The sequence below is a fragment of the Crocuta crocuta genome, unplaced genomic scaffold (assembly GCF_008692635.1).
Source record: "Crocuta crocuta isolate KB4526 unplaced genomic scaffold, BGI_CrCroc_1.0 scaffold52, whole genome shotgun sequence".
Taxonomy (NCBI): domain Eukaryota; kingdom Metazoa; phylum Chordata; class Mammalia; order Carnivora; family Hyaenidae; genus Crocuta; species Crocuta crocuta.
Window position 1 is genome coordinate 2,710,515 of NW_027528617.1, and position 19,554 is coordinate 2,730,068.

The 19,554-nt window shown below is 39.4% G+C and overlaps 1 protein-coding gene across 1 annotated transcript in view; it reads left to right on the top strand.

The window, feature by feature from the left end:
* ANK2 (ankyrin 2) overlaps window positions 1–17,033 on the top strand; it is a 221,727-nt gene extending 204,694 nt beyond the window's left edge. The window contains exons 41-50 of the mRNA XM_077754996.1: window positions 114–245; window positions 1,193–1,336; window positions 3,984–4,269; window positions 6,377–6,665; window positions 8,963–9,055; window positions 9,625–9,708; window positions 9,813–9,977; window positions 11,269–11,451; window positions 12,824–12,915; window positions 15,875–17,033. Coding sequence (XP_077611122.1) covers window positions 114–245; window positions 1,193–1,336; window positions 3,984–4,269; window positions 6,377–6,665; window positions 8,963–9,055; window positions 9,625–9,708; window positions 9,813–9,977; window positions 11,269–11,451; window positions 12,824–12,915; window positions 15,875–16,058 — 1,652 coding nt within the window. The 3' untranslated portion in view covers window positions 16,059–17,033. The remainder of the gene's footprint in view (window positions 1–113; window positions 246–1,192; window positions 1,337–3,983; window positions 4,270–6,376; window positions 6,666–8,962; window positions 9,056–9,624; window positions 9,709–9,812; window positions 9,978–11,268; window positions 11,452–12,823; window positions 12,916–15,874) is intronic.
* Window positions 17,034–19,554: the final 2,521 nt, after the last annotated feature.

A 19,554-nucleotide genomic window follows, 5' to 3' on the forward strand; every position in this document is an offset into this window, starting at 1 on the left:
GATGAACCCTATTACAGCAATACGAAGAATACATTTACAGAATCACAAGGCAAGGTATCAGAAACTCAAACGTTGAAGTTAATGTATTTACAGAGCAATATGTTCTTTTCTAGAATTAGCAAGAGAACTGGATTTCACTGAGGAGCAAATACATCAAATTCGAATTGAGAATCCTAACTCCCTCCAAGACCAGAGTCATGCGCTATTGAAGTACTGGCTGGAAAGGGACGGGAAACATGCTACAGGTAGGTGGGGAACTGTGTGTAAAAAGCATTAGGCTAAAGATTGAGGCATATGTCTTATTCAACAAGCCGTTTCTTGCAAATTCAGTAAAATAATAACAAATGCCATCAATCTGAAGTGCTACTGTAAACAAATGAGAACAAGCTATAATGTTTCTAAACTATGCACGTTGCATAAAAATTCTTATATTCCCATGAACAATGTCAATTAGTGGAAACTCTGGCTGCTAACAGGAATGTTATTAAAGTCCTAAAATTTTCTAAATATTGAGACTGGACAGTTACTTTATTTGTCATTGTTTTATTGGTAGTGTATTACCTTCAGTTCTACTTCCTCTACTACTAAATAACTCACATGATGGAAAGATGTCAGGTAGATATTCTTTATAATGACTTACGTATAATATTCTGACCGCATCAAATAAAATGAGAAGTGATAAAGACCATTATTTCTTCTCATTCTTCAGCTAAATTTGCTACTTCCTTTAACGTCTCTCTGAAGATCTACCTAGAGGCCTCCTTTATTAACATTCAGTCTACATTTATCTTTCCTTCTCTCAACAGTCTTCTAGGCAGGATTGCCAGATTTTGCAAATAAATAAAAGGGCTTCCAGTTAAATTTCAGAGCATCAACAAATATTTTTTTTAGTATAAGTATACCCTATGCACTATTTGGGATATACTTATATTAAAAAATTTTTTTTAGTCTGAAATTCAAATTTGACAGGATATCCTACATATTATCTGGCAACTCTACTTTTAGGGCTTGTGTGTATGTTCTCCCACCTTTTTATGCAGATCTCCTTTCTATCTGCTTATTTTTGCAAAGACTGTTAATTGGGCTTTGTTTCCTGTACAGATATCAAAATTTTAGTAAGGCAACTAAATGAAAGAGATTTTTAAAAGAGTACCCGTCAGATGTAATCAATGCTTTTTCTCTAATATCCCAGATACCAATCTCATTGAATGTCTCACCAAGATCAACCGAATGGATATTGTTCATCTCATGGAGGCCAGCACAGAGCCTCTTCAGGAGCGCCTCAGTCATAGCTATGCAGAAATTGAACAGACAATTGCACTGGATCATAGTGAAGGTGAAACCATTTGTGTGTGTGGTGTGTGTTGTATGTATGCTTAATTCAGGCAACTGGAACCAATCTTCCTTTTTTTAAGGGGGGGGCCTATGGACTCTGGTGATCAAATTTTTTGTTTTTCATTTTATAGATACCCTCATACTGCTCATTCTTAGTTATTTCACCTTTGTTCTAACCAGTTTGGACTGCTATCACAAAATGCCGTAAACTGGGTGGCTTAAATAAGAGAAATTTAGTTCTCACCGTTCTGGAGAGTGGAAGTCAGAGATCAGGATGACAGCATAGTCAGGTTCTGGTGAGGACCCTCCTTTGGGTTGCAGATGGCTGTCTTGCTGTGTCCTCACCTGGGGGAAAGAGAACTAGCTAGTTCTCTGGCCTCTTCTTATAAAGGCACCAATCCCATTCATGAAGGCTCTACCCTCATGATCTAAGTACCTCCTAAAGGCATCACCTCTAAATATTATCACATTAGGACTAAGGTTTCATCAGATGAATTTTAAGGTGATAACAAAACTCAGTTCATAACGACATGGATGACCTCTCCAATGCCCTTTCCTCAGTTCCTTGATTGTACTTCTGATTTCTGATACTTGTGTCTTTTACTCTAGCTACCCATTCCTGTGCTCATAACCCAGACTACACCATTACCACTGACTATATTCTGGGTCCTAACTTGAAGCATTACACTTACTTCCTCTTTTGCTTCTACAGCAGTGATTCTTCGAACCCACTGAGACCGTCAGCCATTGGCCCTACCACCTTTTCAGTACTAAAGTTTCTCTGATCCATTTTCATTTATTTGCATGCTCACTCCCTTCTCTCTCTTTCCCCCTCTGCCCTCCCTCTCTCTCTCTCTCACCTCTATTTTACACCTTCTCTTCTTCTTCTTTCAAGCCTCCAACATTTTTCTCTTCTTCTTTTTCAAAGCTAATGAGCAAGCTTCATATTTCTTAGAAAAAAATAAGAATAGTCCTAGGCAAATGTCCATATTCTTTCACCACAAAGTCTACCAACCTAAGTGCATCTCAATGCCTATACTCTACCTTCCCTTCTGTATGAAATGTCTTTGCTTTGCTAAAACCATTATCTCTTCTTTTGTACTGGATCTCCTCTCTTTTTATCCAGTTAAAGACCTCCTTCAGTTACCCACTGTGGCTTCCTACAACTAGATCATGCTCAAGAGCATTAAAACATGCTTTAATGGAGCCCATTCTTTAAAAATGAAACAAAACAACTCCTTCACCCTATATGCCTCCTTGTATGATTATTCTGTTTCTCCATTTATTTTATAGAAAATCTCTTCAAAAGAATAGCCTAAATTTCCTATATCTACTTTCTGTCTTCCTATTCTCTCTAGAACAATCTCTAGAATCCATGACAGTCATTTATTTGTCATCACCATGCAACAGAAAACAATCTTATAAAACCCGCCAATTATTTCCTCATTGCCAAATACAGCGAGTAATTTTTCAGTCTTCATCTTATTTACTCCTTAGTAATATTTGACAAAAAATTAATCTTAAAATATTTTCTTCACTCACTTTCCATGACACCCTCCCTTCATGATTTTTCCCCTATTTTACTGGTTATTTTTACGTGGTTTCTTTCTGTGGCTTCTTACTTTTCATAGATTTAAATGATGGTGTGTGTTACTATTCAGTGAAAGCTTGCCCTATCTCCTGTCTCTCTTCTTTTTTATAAATCCCAGACAGCTGACCTTCTTGCTGTTCCCTGGGCATCCTATGCATTTTCAGGCTTTTAGAGCTCTGCTACTTTCTGTTTCCTCCATTCTAGAGCATTCTTCCCTCAGAGCATCAAATACTTTTTCAGGCCTTGGCATCAAATTCAGGCTTCTGCTCAAAATCAACCTCCTCAAAGGACTCTTTGCTGACAATTCTATCTAAAAAATGAGCCCTATTTACTCTTTACCATGGTTTCCTTTTCTCCTAAAATTTATCATAAATATATATCTGCAGAAATAAAAGTTCAGTGAGGATTCTTTCTGTGTTGTTCACTGCTATATGTCTAATGTCTAAACAGCACCTACTATATAGTTGCTAATATATATCTGTTGAGTGAATAAATAAATAGATGAATGTCAGTCATGCCTCTGCTAAAGTTTTCAGTGACTCGTCATTGCCCCAGGTGTAATAACATCCCTTAGCATGGCATAAGAGACCCTCCATAAAAAAGGGTACTAACCTCAGAGTGTTGTTAATGTTAGTTAATACTTATGAAACACCTAGAACAGTGCCTGGCACATAATATTTAGAATGTATTAGCTATTATTAATTATTATTAAACTCTAATCCTTATTACCACTTACATTCTATGCCTCAGTGTCACAGTTGATGCCTACTTATCATTAGGTCTCCTTAAAATGTCACATCCTCTGCGTTTCCTTCCCTAATTCTTTGACCCTGAGTTGGGTGCTCCTCCTCCTGGCCACAGTGCCAGTCACTCTGCATTTTAATAGACTCTTACTTGCCTGAGCTTTGATAGATGATCTGCATCTTGAAGGCAGACACGGCGTCTCATTCAGCTTTGTAAGCATGGATCTATCACAGGATGTGGCACGTTAATAAATACCCACTTAGTATAAGTGAGCTTCAGCTCAATACTTAACTGCAATTGTTTCTCCCCGTAGGGTTCTCAGTACTTCCAGAGGAACTACGCACGGCACAGCACACGCAGAAAGAGGAGCAAGCCGCTTCTAAAGAAAGCGAGTCCTGTGATCACCCTCCCATTGTCTCAGAGGAAGACATTTCTGTCGGTTATTCTGCTTTTCAGGATTGCATCCCCAAAACTGAGGGGGACAGCTCAGCAACAGAGCTCTTCCCCCAGACTCCCAAGGAGCAAGTGCAACAGGATTTCTCAGGGAAAATGCAAGACCTGCCTGAAGAGCCATCTCTTGAATGTCAGCAGGAGTACTTGTGAGTTTCAAAAGAAAGCCTGTCAAGTGTAATTCCAGGAAACAAGTTCATATGACAAAGCTGCCAGGCATATGCAACTGTAAATTGTTTCCAGATAGTTTTCACGTAAGCCCACCGATAACAAGTGCCAGAACTATAGGAAAAGGAACAAAAGATTTGAGTCATAAGTATGCCAGCGTTGTGTGCTAGATCTCTCTGAACCAACCTCCGGTTCTGTGACCTTGGACACGTCCCCAAAGCCCTTTTGGCTTCTGTTTCCACATCTCTAAATTATAAGAATATATACCTTATTCATCTCATAGGGTCGCAGGCCAAGGGCATGCCTGTGAAAGCACTGTTTAAACCGTAAGGCTTCATGGAAACCTCACGCTTACTGCTTGTAAGAGTATTGCACTTGACTTCTCTGCAATGCTCTGGTACGTGCCAGTTGTCCCATGGCTAGTTCAGAGTATGAACGGTGCTGGTGTAGGCGAAGCAGCTCTCAGCGTATTTCACCAATGCGACGGAGTGGCTAGCAATAAAGATAGAAACAGAACACAAATCTTTTCACACAGAACGAAAGACCATCAAAATAAGGTGGGATGAGGTCAGAGTGGGGATAAAGACAAGTCTTCTAGAGAGCTGCTGGCTAAAGGAGCGATAGAGCAGTCAGCTCAAAACTCAAGTACTGGCTTTTATAGAAGCAAATGAGAAAGAGAACTGTTTCAATGACGCCAGTTATATCTGGAGAAAGAGAACAGATCTTGTGAAAGGCAAGCGTGTTCTCAGCCCTGAAATCTGAGAATAGTGTGTCAGGAGATTGCACTGTGAAGTGACTTTTCTGCTGGGGTCACTGGAGCTTGAGCAGAGGGTGAAATGGGTAATAAAATCATCTTCCACTGAGCCACCACCTAGCAACTACCTTCAGATTTTAGGGGAGAGCAGAAAGAAGGAAGAAAGAAAAAGAAGAGGATGAAAGCAAAGAGGGAATATCAGAGAGGCATTTTGGGCACTTAATATCTATGGAGTGACAGAAATTTGCAGGAAGTTTTTTTTTTAATTTTTGGGTTTTTTTTTGTTTTGTTTTGTTTTGTTTTTATTTCTAGGAGAGAGAGAGAGAGAGAGAGACAGCATGAGCAGGGAAGGGTCAGAGAGAGAGGGAGTCACAGACTGAAACAGGCTCCAGGCTCTGAGCTGGCAGTCAGCACAGAGCCCGACGCGGGGCTCGAACCCACGAACCTCGAGATCATGACCGAAGCGAAAGTCGGACGCTTAACTGACTAAGCCACCCAGGCACCCTGAAAGACACTGAAAAAGAGAATTTTCTGATTTAGAAATTAAGATCATAAACATTGCACTAGAGTAACTTCAAATTACATCAGAAGAAAAAGTTTTAACTAGGTCTTTCCATAAAGTAACACGGTTTTCCAGAGGTATAAAAAGAATCTCTCTATATTTATAATTATGATAACCATATTAACTTGGGGCTTATATAGTGGTTTGTAAAAATTCTCCCAAACTTGGATTCTGCTTCAGAAGTCTTGTTAACTACATATCTTTGTTATATAAACCTTCTCAAATCTTCAAGATAACCATGAGTTATCAAAGAAAAGATGGAATTATAATTTATATACTTTGTAGACATTAAGAAATGGTAATACATTTTAAGATGGTTTTTTTAAAAAATTTTAATGTTTTTTATTTATTTCTGAGAGAGAGAGAGAGAGACAGTGTGAGCAGGGGAGGGTCAAAGAGAATCTCTGAAGCAGACTCCAGGCTCTGAGCTGTCAGCACAGAGCCCAACGCGGGGCTCAAACCCACGAACCGTGAGATCATGACCTGAGCCAAAGTCGGACGCCTAACTGACTGAGCCGCCCAGGTGCCCCTTGGATGATTTTTACCTTTGGAATAGATCCACCCCAGTCAATGCTAGATCAAGGAGCTTTAACGCTCCACGGTATCCCACATATGATTTTTATTTGAATTTCATTTCTCGGCACATATACAAACCTTATTGTGACTTTCACGGACCACGAGGACAAGTTCCGTCTTTCATTCCAAGTCCCTTGCTTCAGCAGAAGGAGAAATGCATATGCTCTCATGGTATAACGTGGCTTTTCCATTTCAGTGTGACAACCCCAGGGACAGAAGTGTCAGAGACTCAAAAGCCCACGGCTGTGTCTGGCTCTCCCAGCAAGACCCCTGAGGAAATCAGTACCCCTCCTGAGGAGGAGAGGCCATACCTCCAGACCCCAACATCTAGTGAGCGGGGAGACTCTCCCATCGTACAGGAACCTGAAGAGCCCCCAGAACGTAAGGAGGAGAGTTCTCAGAAAACTAGCCTTGTGATAGTGGAGTCTGCTGATGACCAGCCACAGGCCCTTGACAGACTCGATGACGATGCAGCGTTCTGTAAGGTAAGGGTCTCCTCTGTTTCCTTCCTCATAGGCAGTATAGCTACAAACCTTCCCCAGTTTCCATTTCTCTGATGGCTTATGTTTTTCTCTGAAAAAAATGTACCTGGACCTCGTGAGCCTTCTAAAAGCTGAGAACCAGAGAATCTAGAAAAAATGATACCCAGTTCTAAATCTAGCTACCTGACCATGAGCCCTAATTTTACAATTGGGAAACCCTTTGGCCAAGGAAAACGAACACTGGTGTGAAACAGTAAGCCTGATGGAGACTTTCAGAATTAATAACCAGGGGCACGAAGACTAGTGAGAGAGATTAACAGGGCCTCCAGTTAAGTGCCAGCCGTGGAAATGTGTGGGAGCCAGACTCCGGTGAGATCTGTCTGTGCTGTCAGTTGAGGAGCACGCAGACTGCGGATATCTGGTGGGGTTTTCCTCCCCAAACAAGTTTTCCTCATTAAAGGAAGGATTATTTCCAAAATTGATCTCCTTCTACCTATTTTAAGAATGACTTTGAAAAAAGACACAGCCGTTCAGAATGTCAGAATAATGAGCAGAAGCTTCCTTCAGTGTTCCCTTTGTCTTTAAGGGAGATTTGATGTTGCAAAGAGGGGTGGAGACCATCTTAAGAAATTCATTTAAACCCCTTATTCTCAAGGTGTATTCTGAACCAATCACATGCCTCAGCACTAACTGGTGGGGTCTGAGTCTTCCTCAGTGGAATGAATCTCAGGGAAGAGGGAAGCAAGAGTCTGCATTTTAAATAACTCCCTAATGATTGCCATGCACAAAAAAATGTGAGAATCCATCTGGATTGAACTTAATATACATTAATTTGTATATTTTTCCTTTTAGAATTAAAAAGCATTTAATACATCAAAGTGTTTTTAAAGCATTAATAGATGTCTCAGTGGTAAAGAATGAGGTATAGAAAAAAACTGGACGTTTTTGAGGAAAAGAGGGTACAACATATCTGTGGGCTTAAGTCCTGCATTTATTTTTGTTCCCTATGAGGGTGACATCTGCTAGCAGGATTTATCTAAGATTATAACTAAAATTAGGAGAGTATCAGGCAAATGAGAACTATGTCCCGGTTTTGGTGGGTATCTTAAATAATGAATTCATCCTGTGAATGGATTTTTATTTTAAGTGTACCTTTGCCCAGAATTACTCATCTCTCCAGTTCTTGGCTTAAATGAATTCTAGTAAAGATGTTTCAAAGATGCTCTTTGGGCTTAGAAGTTACTAAATTTAGCTTAAGAATCCATTGGCTAATTGAAGTATAGATCTCAAACAATTATCTGTATAATTCATTTAGTTTCTCTATGCATATAAATAAATTTTGATAAGTCATTCTGTATTCCACTTTCTATAGGCCTATTCCATTTATTCTTGGTGAATATCCAATTATCTCTGTAATGCTTCTTATTTTGACTCTTAATTCTCGTGATCCTAACTTGAGGAACTAACTTCAATCACTTTTCTTGCTAACCACGTTTCTAGGCACAGATTCCAGAATGAAATTTAAAGTATAATTTGGTTTCAATTTTACATGTTTTCCTTTAGCAGAAAAGCATATAGACATCTGTCAGATATTTTAAAATATATTGAAAATTTTTCATTGAATGTTCTTTTTGAAAAACATTAGCATCCAGTTAGGAGTGATTTCCTAGAATGCTCCCGAGATGTATGTTCTAATCTAAAATTGTGTTCGTAGCTCCATCTTTGACTCTGGGCCAGACCCATAAAGTCAGACTGGCCTGTGCATCTCAACTTGTCTGCAAAATGAGTCTAATATCATTCATAGTCTGCCTCCTTTGTTGCCAGGGAGATGCTCAACTGGCTAGATAAGAGCTATAGGAAATTTTGACTTTTTACAGAAAGTTCTGCTACAAGCATAAGTTACTTCTATGCCTAAGCCTGATTGTTGTTGGCTTACAGGTGTGGGTTTTTTGTTTTGTTTTGTTTTTTTTTGTGCGTGTGCTGCTTAAGTTTTGTGTTTACATTTGGTTATTAGGAGTTTAAATTCAAGAAGTAATGTGGACAAGTTGCTCATTTTTCTGATAAGACTCTGGCAGATGGGCACTCAGCTTTCAGAATTCCAGAATTGTTTTCATTCACTGAACAAAAAACTATGTTCCTATCAAAGTGTGTGACAGGCACACACTTGTTTGCCGTGCTGGCTTTTCTACCAAAGCCTCCGTGAATAAAACTTGCAGAAACAGTGTGCACTAAAGCAGAAACCAGTAGTGAAGACATTCCTTAGCGTGTTCAACAAAGCGATGCTTCCGTGCTTCCACCAGGAGCTAACGGAGGAATTAGGGGAGCTGGAGGCCAGCTCAGATGAGGAGGCGATGGTAACCACCAGGGTGGTCCGCCGGCGAGTCATTATTCAGGTACCAACTGTTATGCTCCTGCACGTCCGGAGACGCTGTCCTCATAACCCTCAGAGAGTGATGATAGCCTTGGAGCCATGAGGGCTTGGCATGCTCTTCAGGTAGTGCATGGCCATTCAAAAGCAGACCCCTTAACTCTCCTAAGTTTTGTTCGTTAAAAAACAAAACAAAAGAAAACAAAAAAGCAAAAACCTGCAGTGGTGATGACATTGGCAGCCTACCTCCAAGAGAGCGAGCAAGAGGGAGTTTGCTTCTTCAGTTCCACCCACCTCACCTCGCTTCTTCAGTTCCACCCACCTCACCTCGCTTCTTCAGTTCCACCCACCTCACCTCGCTTGTCTGTTTTTGTTAGTGTGTTTGTTTTATGCCTAACGTTGGTCCAGTTCTCCTCAGCATGTTATTGCCCACTTTTTCCCCCCTTTCTTTAAAACATACTACTCGTCAGGATTTGGCATCTCAGCAGTGCTTCTCAGTAGCTCCCTTTCTTTTCTAACATGATAACCACTTGGGAGTAGTTTCTCAGAATTGGTGCCCAACACTGAAGTGACCATTTTCTCTCAACTGTTTAGGGAGATGATATGCCTGACATACCCCCAGAAACAGTCACAGAAGAAGAATACATTGATGAGCATGGACACACTGTGGTAAAGAAGGTATTGTCCCAACATGGGTTGATTTCAGAGCCTCCTGTTTAAAACTTATCAGTACTCTGGTACTGTCACTCAAACACAAGATACATGAATCAAATATCTTTCAGGTAACTAGGAAAATCATTAGGCGGTATGTAGCCTCTGATGGCACAGAGAAAGAAGAGGTTACAATGCAGGGAATGGCGCAGGGACCCATCAGCATTGAGGAAGGAGATGGCTATTCCAAAGTCATGAAGCGCATTGTATTAAAGAGTGACACTGAACAGTCAGAGGTAAGATCATCTGATTCTCCAACCTGATTTTATGGAGAGATCTAAGACAGAGTCAGAAGGGATGGACGGGACTGTCCGTACCGGCCCCACTGCCCCCCTTTATGTGACACTCTGCTTTCAGTTGCATTATTCACATTTTTCTTCATAATGTTGTGGAATTTTAAACTAACCTTCAGTGACATTTGTAGCCATTATACTCATTATCTCTGTTTAGTCCTTCATATTTCTTTTTTTTTCTAAGTTTGTTTATTTTGAGAGAGAGAGAGTGTGTGAGTGAGCAGGGGAGGGGGAGAGAGAGAATCCCAAGCAGGCACCATGCTGTCAGCACAGATCCCAATGCAGGGCTCGATCTCACAACCCCGAGATCATGACTTGAGCTGAAATCAAGAGTCAGACGCTCAACGGACTGAGCCACCCAGGTGCGCCTGGTCCTTCTTACTTCTATTTTCTGTTTAATTCATGGTTGAGTACATAAAAGAGAAATCCAAAAATGAAATTTTAAAAGGCCAGAGTTCCATTTGCTGGCAAACTGTAGGTCATGAAAAGACCTTGTAAAATTGTGTCATAGTGCCTGTCCCCGGGCCACATGGCAGTCTTCGGTAGGGCACTGTAGATAAATATTTGATATTTAAACATCTTCATTTCAGTCACTGAAGCCAGGATCCAGAAACTCCTTGATTTATAGTTTTATTTCTTTTCTGTTCTACATCCCTCATTGAGGAACGTTTCCTCTCTTTGATGTATCGTTTGTGACATACTCACTGTTTGCATGCCTTCCCATCCTCAAAATTTTACTGCACCCACAGTTTCTCTAGAAATCTACTTTTTCAGTTTCTCATATCTTTCAGAGTTCCTCTTTTGGGGTTTAAGTTTATCTTTATAATGTCAAAACCATTTAAACATGAGGAAAGAGAGTTCACACGCAAGTTGTTATGTCTGCCTTGCACTGAGCAATCTCTTATCATAATACTTCCTGACAGATTTTCGTTCAAGTGATTAATGAGTGGTTGGTTTGGTGCTGTGTACATAGAGTCATTAGACAGGCATTACCAGTTGATTGTAGGTTTTCCCTTTCTTTTAGTATCTGCTTCTCTTTTCCAAAATACTGTTTTCCAGAAGGCCTGTATATACCATTGTAAGGTTTTGGGGATTTTTGTTTGTTTGTTTGTTATTACATAGAAAAATCCATCACTGTTTTGGGGGGGTTGTTTGTTTTTACGTTTAAAAAAATCCATCACTGTTACGTTTTGGCAGTCAGAAACTGTGTTATCATGTGTCCTTCATTCATTAGGTAACTTTGTGTGAGCCCAGCATTTTGTCCAGTACCTCACAATTTCAGGCTGAACCAGTGGAAGGCCGTAGAGTCAGCAAAGTTGTTAAAACAACTATGGTACATGGAGAAAGGATGGAGAAACATCTGGGTGATTCTAGTTTAGCCACTGATCTTCCTTCAGCCAAAGATGACTTTGAAGAGGTATAGAAGCATTGTCATTTTTATGTTTTTATGTTGTGTGTTTTATGTTTGCTTTGTGTTTAAAAAGAAAATGATTTATCATTATCTCATTCCATATATGTATTCATGGAAGGGCGCAGAATAATTCAAGAGAGTAGAACTCCCATTTGAATAACTTGTACAATGAGGTAATGTGTTCTCAACTTGTCGTATGCACAAAGTCACAAGTTCCATGCCACCTTACATGCTTTTAAAAGTCTAGATGATGGGGATTCCCTTCAGCTGAATCGGAATCAGACTCTCTGGAGTTAGGCCGTGATTGCACATCATGCTTAGATGAAGTCACTTTAATTATTTAATTGGTAAGAGAAAGAAAGAAAGAGATTGTGAATTATCTCTACTAGCTAATATTCTCAAATATTTCCAAAGAGAGGCATTAAAGAAAGCTCTGAGTTACTTTAAACCTCGATATAAAATAAGCATTCTGATTTTCAGTAATTAGGAAATGGGTCCATAGTGACAGATCCACAAACCCTTAGTAGGAGTAAAGCATCCAGAACTTCTGAAAATCAGTATAAATTTTGTAGGTTAATAGCAAGCTAACTTGGCAGTAAAACTTAATGTGAATTGACGTGAAGCTATAATGACATGGAGAGTTTTTTGGTCCTACCTAGAGTGAATATTCATATGTGTTGCTGAGGGTATATTTATGAGTTCGATTCCTGAACGGTGTTCCTATCCCATCTAAGGTACTTGAATATACAGCATATATATCATATTTCATTTCTAAAATCCAAAAGGAAAACATTCTGAATTCTGAAACACATCTGTCCCCAAGGGTTTTGACTAAGGGATTGTTGAGCCATATGCAAACATCTACAAAACATTTTTTTGCTACTGAGACATTTTGAAGTTAAATGATATATGTGTGATCTCTTCTGCACCCACAGTATGCATTGAGATTATATATGACTGTATTGGGATATGAAAAGTATACATTATTTAAATACTTTTAAGGAGAGTATTTTGACTATGTATAATCAAAAGGTGAATTATGTCAGTTGTACACATTGGGCCTTATTCATTTGCTGCTTGTTTTTGCCACTGATTGTTATATTTATCATTAGAATCTCCACTGGAGAAAGAGAGGGGATGAGGTGAGGAGGAAATTAAAAATCACTTGGCACAGATGTTATTTACCAACATTTGTAAGGAATACAATACATCTCCCTCACCAATGGGAGAGATTTAAATAAAACTCAATACTTACATTTGTTCCTAGGAGTGTTTTTATTTCTCCTTTCAAGTATATCTTTTTATGCTCTCAGTGGCTATTAATTAAAGTCTATGGCTTATGGTGGGTTTTGTCTTGTTTTCTTTTTTCTTACTTCAGGCTTTGAGTTATACAGGTAGCCACATGAAAGTGCACTTGCCCAGTTTAGTAGAGAATGAGATCCTGAAAGAGGATGGATCAATAATTAAAAGGTTTGGGTTAGCATGGGGTTATGCTTTGCCAACTAACACCTTAAAATTTTTCCCCAATTTTAAGTAAAACAGAACCCCTACATATGCCCTAACATCCCTTGGGAATTACCAACTTTCTCTCTCTCTCTCTCTCTCTCTCTCGTATATTTTTGTCAAGTGGTAGATCTGTCAGTGTGTCAAACCTGTAGTGTCCTCTTGATGCTTTGAAAATGATACCAAGGCTTAAGGAGAATTGAAACTCCCTGGGTTTTAGCAAGTCATCAGTTTCGCTAAGGCCAACTGGCTAGAATATTCCATTGTGTTGATAGATTTGGAGCATATATGAAGAGGAAACTAATCAGCTGCTCACAGATTAATCTTGTGACCAGCTACCTTCAGCTCACTCTTAGCAAATAAAATGCTACGTGGCACATGCTTTTAGGTTTTGTTTTTGTTTTCAAGTTCCTTCTAAAATCTTTAAGTTGTTTCATGATCTTGCATGTGAGTGGTAAATAACATGAGCATGAATTTGATACCCAAAATCCCTGATTGTACCGAGCAATGCTGAAACCAGGGATTTTAATTAAGTTAAGAAAGTGTCAGAAAAGCAGTAAGTGGCTCCTTTTAGTGCCTGTGAAAGGGGACAAGCTGTGACACCCCATAGTCAGCCGTCCCTATCACCTACTCGATGTATGATTGTCAGCACCATTGCCTTGTCTCCTGGCCCTTCTCTCTACTCCTCTCTCTCTCTCTGGTCCTCTAGCAGCACCATGCTTAGAAGGGGAGAAGACACAATGGAAATTCAAGTTACTATTGTTCTTTTCGCTTCACTGTAAAGAAGAAAAGATTGTCATTTATAGTACTCTACAGAGCTATTTTCAGCCTGCAGAACATAATAATTAGAACAGTGAATTAAAGGTTCTGTCACAATTCCGCCCTCCAATCACATGTGAAAACCAGCAGCAGCTAAGAATTTAAAAGAGTGTAATTGCTCAAAGAACTTTAAAAATGCTACATGAATTAGATACAGTGCTTTTTATACTCTGAACGTTGGAGTCTTTTATTCAGTTATTCAAACAAAACCACGTAAACCATATACACCCTGAGATCTTTACACTGGGATAGATTTAGAAACCATTTAATCCAAAATCCTCAAGTACAGCTTGTGAATTTGAAGCCAGGGATATGGACAACTCAATTAAGTTCTACAGCTATTTCCTTCTGAAACTGTGTGTGTCAGTACAACACTTTATGTTGTACGTGGCTGAAGATATTTTATCATCCCCACTGCTCCCCTGAATACACATAAGTAAATTCATTCCATTGCTTGAGTTACGTGCATACGCATGCTCATAGACACATTCATCTACACATATCTGCACAAGAAATCAGGGATTGTTCTGTGATAGAAACTTCTTCGCCTCGCCCCTCCCCCCCAACACACCCACACCAATGCCACAAAGGCTGGTATTAGCTCTTGGCAGAGAAATAGTCCCATATTTGCCTTTTGGGAGAAGAAAAATATGATGGGTGCTGAATCATTAGAAAAACATAATCTGATTTCAACCATTGGAGCCAAATTTGACCTTTTTATCAAGAGGAACAAATTTAAGAAATTTGCTTTCAGGCACAAAATAATTCACGTGGTGTCAAAAGAAGGAGAGAATGAGAAAACACGAGAGAAGAAGGAAGGAAACAAAGATGCCCAAAAGAAAAACTAAAACGATTTTGGCTAAAATAAGTCTTTTTTTTTTTTTTAAATCAGGAGTGTCTTAAATGCATGGCAGTGTGAGAAGATAGAATGATGAAAAATCAGGATGATCTTAAATGCATGGCAGTGCAGAACCGCTAGCTTCTGAACACTAGGAACCATTAAGAAAAATGCTGGGTAAAGCTAAGAAAACTTCTGTGGTTTTAAGTGAAGGTGCATGGCATCATGGTTATGGATTCAGGCTCTGGAGTCTTTTGAGTCTTGGCCTCACTTCCTACTAACTGCATTCTTTTGTATGGTGGAACATTGGTTAAAATCTCTAAGATTCATTTTCCTTACATGTTACAATAATAGTGCCTGGCACATAAAAATGTTCACCGCATATTTACGGAATGAATAATTATATTGAGAAGTAGAAGGACAGAGAGTGAACAAATTGCAGTATAAGAGTTTTCAAGTAGGGATACAGGAAAATAGTACAAAATATCACAGCACATCATAGCCCCTTTTGTCAAGTAATCACTGGTCAGGAGAGAGCCAAGGAAGCAGACTATTCAGTGGCATAGAAGACCAAAAATGGGCAAAGTCCAGGAGATCTGAGCAGATGGAGGAAAGATCTGTCTCTCGGTGGGTTTTCTCTCTCCTCTCTCTTCCCTACCATCTCTAGATGAAGTTTCGAGGCCAGGACAGTCCCTCATCTCTCATCAGTTTTCACCATCCTGTATGTTGATAGAATAAGATTCCCATTTTTAAAGATCTACGTCTCATGGAAAAGTTTTCCTAGAATATTTCCCAGAATAGGATGCGACTCTAAGAATTCAGCTGGCAGCTATGGTGTTTTAAGAAAACCAAAAACTATTTTTTGTAGCCTTTCAAAAAGTAGGTACATAGGGAATCCCTGTTCCAGGATGAGCCAAACTCTTTCAAATCGGTGCACCTTAAACAAACATGAGTGACTGTATGGTTACTTTTGGAGAGAATCACGTTAAAGCATGGTTTTATCTATTGGAAATAGTTGTTAAAGTTTTAAAAAATACTCTTTGCTCCAAAACACTTTAAAACACTTCATGACTCACAGCAGGTGGGAGAGGCCATGTTTAAAAGAAAGATGTGGAGAGATGGCTGCAGATCTTAAATAGCTCAGTCTAAGAAGTATCCAGAGGTAGGACAGTAAAGCAGTTTCGTGCCATGGTTATTACTCCCATTCCAAAGGTGGTAGCTGCCTTTTGGTGAAGAAAGTCTAATTCTGTCTCGTCTGCTTTCCTCCAGGACAACAATGAGTAAAGCCAGGACACAGAAGAGGGCTGTGGTGAAGGACCAGCATGGAAAACACATTTACTTGGAGCACCTGGAGGATGTACCAGAAGCACTAGACCAAGATGACCTCCAGCGCGACCTCCAGCAACTCCTGCGGCATTTCTGCAAGGAGGACTCGAAGCCGGAGGCCAAATGAGGGGCCGCCCTGTCCTCACACCAGAAACCACACATTCACTCGATATGCAACTTCCCGTTTCATTAGCAGAGAGACCTAAGGGGATACCCTGACACTTCCACTTTTAGCAAAAACACTGCATTCTGTTTTAGTTCTTCCCCATCCTCTTTAACTGTAAGCTAATTTGTGACCAAAGATAGCATCCTTCAGTCTGGATGCTGTATCCACTACTCTGTTGTGTCTGTGCTAAACTGGAAACTGGCCACCTCCGTTGTTCTTTGCTTCTGCACAAGCTCCATGAAACTCCATCGATCAGAAGAACTTCACCCACAGACCTCTTCAAGTGTTGATATTTAGGAATCCTTTCAAGGGATCTCCTTGTACAATGTATATAGCTAAAATGCTCAGATGAACAACATATAAAAGTAAAACCACTGCCTATCATAACGACACTGGGCATCATGGAAATAAAAGGCCTCTAGAAATTGCTGAACAATGGTTAATTAAGATATTGCTAACACAATCGAATGATAATACAGTTCTACTGCAAAAGAAGCACTTCAGACCTACCATGTCCTTAGAACTTCCAGACAGCCATTGCTCCTAGTTAAAGATGGGTTAATGACCTCAAGGAACTATCCTAACTAAGCACTTATTGCTGGTGCTGGCCAGCCTTGATTTATGATTCTCCAGCAGCCACTCTGAGGGAGGGGAGAAGGGGAGCAGAAGGCGAAAGGAATGAAACAATGAGGTATTCAGCTGCTAGCAGCTACATCCTGTGGCATTCTAGCATCTTCAGGTCTTTTGGATTTTGGACACATTGGCAGGGTATTTTAAAAGCTATAACTACTGTACTTTTCCAGTTTTCATTGCTGCTTTAGCAAACCACGCTGTCTTATTGGTGGTACTTTCTTCTGGCCACTGCACTGTAGATAATTCATGGGAAACAAGATTTACCCACTACGCAAAAGGTTAAACTCCTTCACCATGTTGGAGTGTTCCANAGCATTTAAAAATCAAAACTACAGTCAAAACTCCTCTTCTAACCACACTGATGGTTTTCATTCTTTTGACCCTGAGCAAGCACTTTTCACTTTTCAGCTAGGTCTGTTTTTTAGCTTGCAGACAAGGTTGAGAAATCCTTACAAATTTGGTTTTGGTTAAAAGTTTTGATTTATTTATTTGAAATCCAAACCCCCTTGGAAACTCTTAAGTGCATTTGTGCACTGTTTTGTTTGTTTCAAAGAAGGAACTTTGATCATCTGAGTGATTTCCATGTCCTATTCCTTATTCCTCTAGTGGTTGAAGCTGTGTAGCATTTTAACATATATATATATTCACAAATATATTCATATAAACAGTATACATTTCGAATCAGTTATTTGTTAAAGAAAAGTATATTCAATGAAGATGAAATTAAAAAAAAAAAAAGAGTCTATCCTCCAGGGATTGAAGATTTTCCAATTCTATCTGGTCTTTTCCTGTTGTGCAAAAATGACTCATTGCTCCGAATGTCAAAAACAAAAGTGACAAACAATGGCACTTCATCATTTCAAGTAGTGTTGCCAAGAGCGCAAATTTCCTGGGAGGGAGATTTCCCACAAGCCAAATCTCTTAAGCCTCAAATGCTAGCACTTTTTGGCAGTTGGATAGGAAATAAAGCTTTTTTGGCAGCCAAAATGAGAGAGGCTGATGGTGAAACTCTTTGGACACACCACGGCCTTCCTGTCAAAACCTTCACTGGAGCTCAAGAAAGCATTTCTGTTGTGTTATTTGCAGTGCAGATGATGTCTGTGTAACAACATAATGGTTATTCACCTTTTTTTGATTTTGATTTTTGCTGTGTAATCAAAAAACTTGAATACTGTGAGAAGAAGTGAATTTTCAGTTGATGAATCAGCATCTTGTTCCCATGGTGATAACACTAATTGAATATATCTATGAGGGCATGTATTAGTTAATGGAAAAAAAATACAACACTAACAATACATAGCTGCAAATGTGTACAATGGCTGATTTAATTAAATAAAATGTACAAGTGTTCAATGTGGCAACAGTGATCTCTTCTTTATCGCTTACTCTGTGATTTCAGGAGATAAGACATCGTTGAAGAGATGAGATAGGCTTAAAACCAAAAAAGACACAAATTGCCCTTCTCCTTATAGTTTTTACTTAGTAACAATATACTACATGCCCAACACTGTGTTAAGCACTGAGATGAAAGATTTTGTCCTTGACTTCAAGGAACTTTTATTGTGTGTGTTATGCAAAAGGAGAAAAACAAAGATATTTAGTTTTGGGATCATTAGTAAATTAAGAGGAATTTGAGGCCTTGGGGGGAGTGTAACCAGGAATCAGTAGGGCGGCGTGGCCTACTGGGCACGATTCTCTCAGTTCAGTTCTCTCCTATAAGGCAGTGAGGGGCTCTGGAAACACCCTTTTTTGGGAACAGCATTTTGCCGGGATGGGTCGAGGTGTTATGTATCTCCTAGCCTGAGAATTAAACATTAAATGGATACATCAGTGTAAATAACAAAAGGGCAGAAATATACAAAAGTGAAATCAGTTGTATTTGGAGAGTTTCTTGTTTTTGTTTTTTTGAAGAATCTCTCTAGTGCTGCGATAGTATTTTTTACTGTAAGGACATTACAAAAAGACATGGTTAGGAAATCGAGTAAGTTTTACTTAAGTTGTAACTAGTGTAAGCTGTGAAGCTCACTGTATCTGGCTCATATGCCTAGCTGATGCTCAAGATCTGCCAAGTAAAAATACCAATTGTGCTTGAAATTAAAAAAAATAAAATAGAGTCAAGGTTAAAAAAAAATCCCAAGAGAAAGTGACCATCCTCTTCATCTCATTTTTCTCATGGGCTGGGCCTTCTATTCACAGGCACTCTAGTCTTCCATTGCCTGGAGTTTGATTAAGGAGATTAAAGCATCAGGGAATGACTAGTCAATGCCTTCTCGTGTTTCATTAATTGGGGTACAAACTCGATTAAAACAGTGTACAGTGATTCATATGTCCTTTTACAGAAACGTATTTAAAATGTAAGGTAGGGTGAGCCCCCCCCCACACACCCAGACTGAGGAAAGATTATACACATTTCATAAATGAAGTGACACATATAAGCACATTGAAACAGGCTTGAATTGCATTTGAACTTAGGTGGCTAGTGATGGAATTCAGTTTACTTCAGCATGGAGGGTCTGGGTGTAAGCAAGTAGACAAGCACACGAACAGAACAGATAAAGAGAAGCCAACCAAGTATTTAATGAAAACCAAAATCACTCTGAGGCTTTCCTGAAAAATGGAAAAAAGATGGCCAGCTTGCTTTCACTATTCTATAAGAAAAGAATTGTTTAAATGTCGTGGTCTTCTGTTGCCACTCTGTGCTTAAAAACTATATTCTCCTTCCTTCCGTTAAGGTCTGATTGCTGTTTCTGATCTAATTAAAGCTAGAATTACAGTCTTAGAATGAACCACCCACGTAAATGTGCAATACAGCTTTTGTTTCACT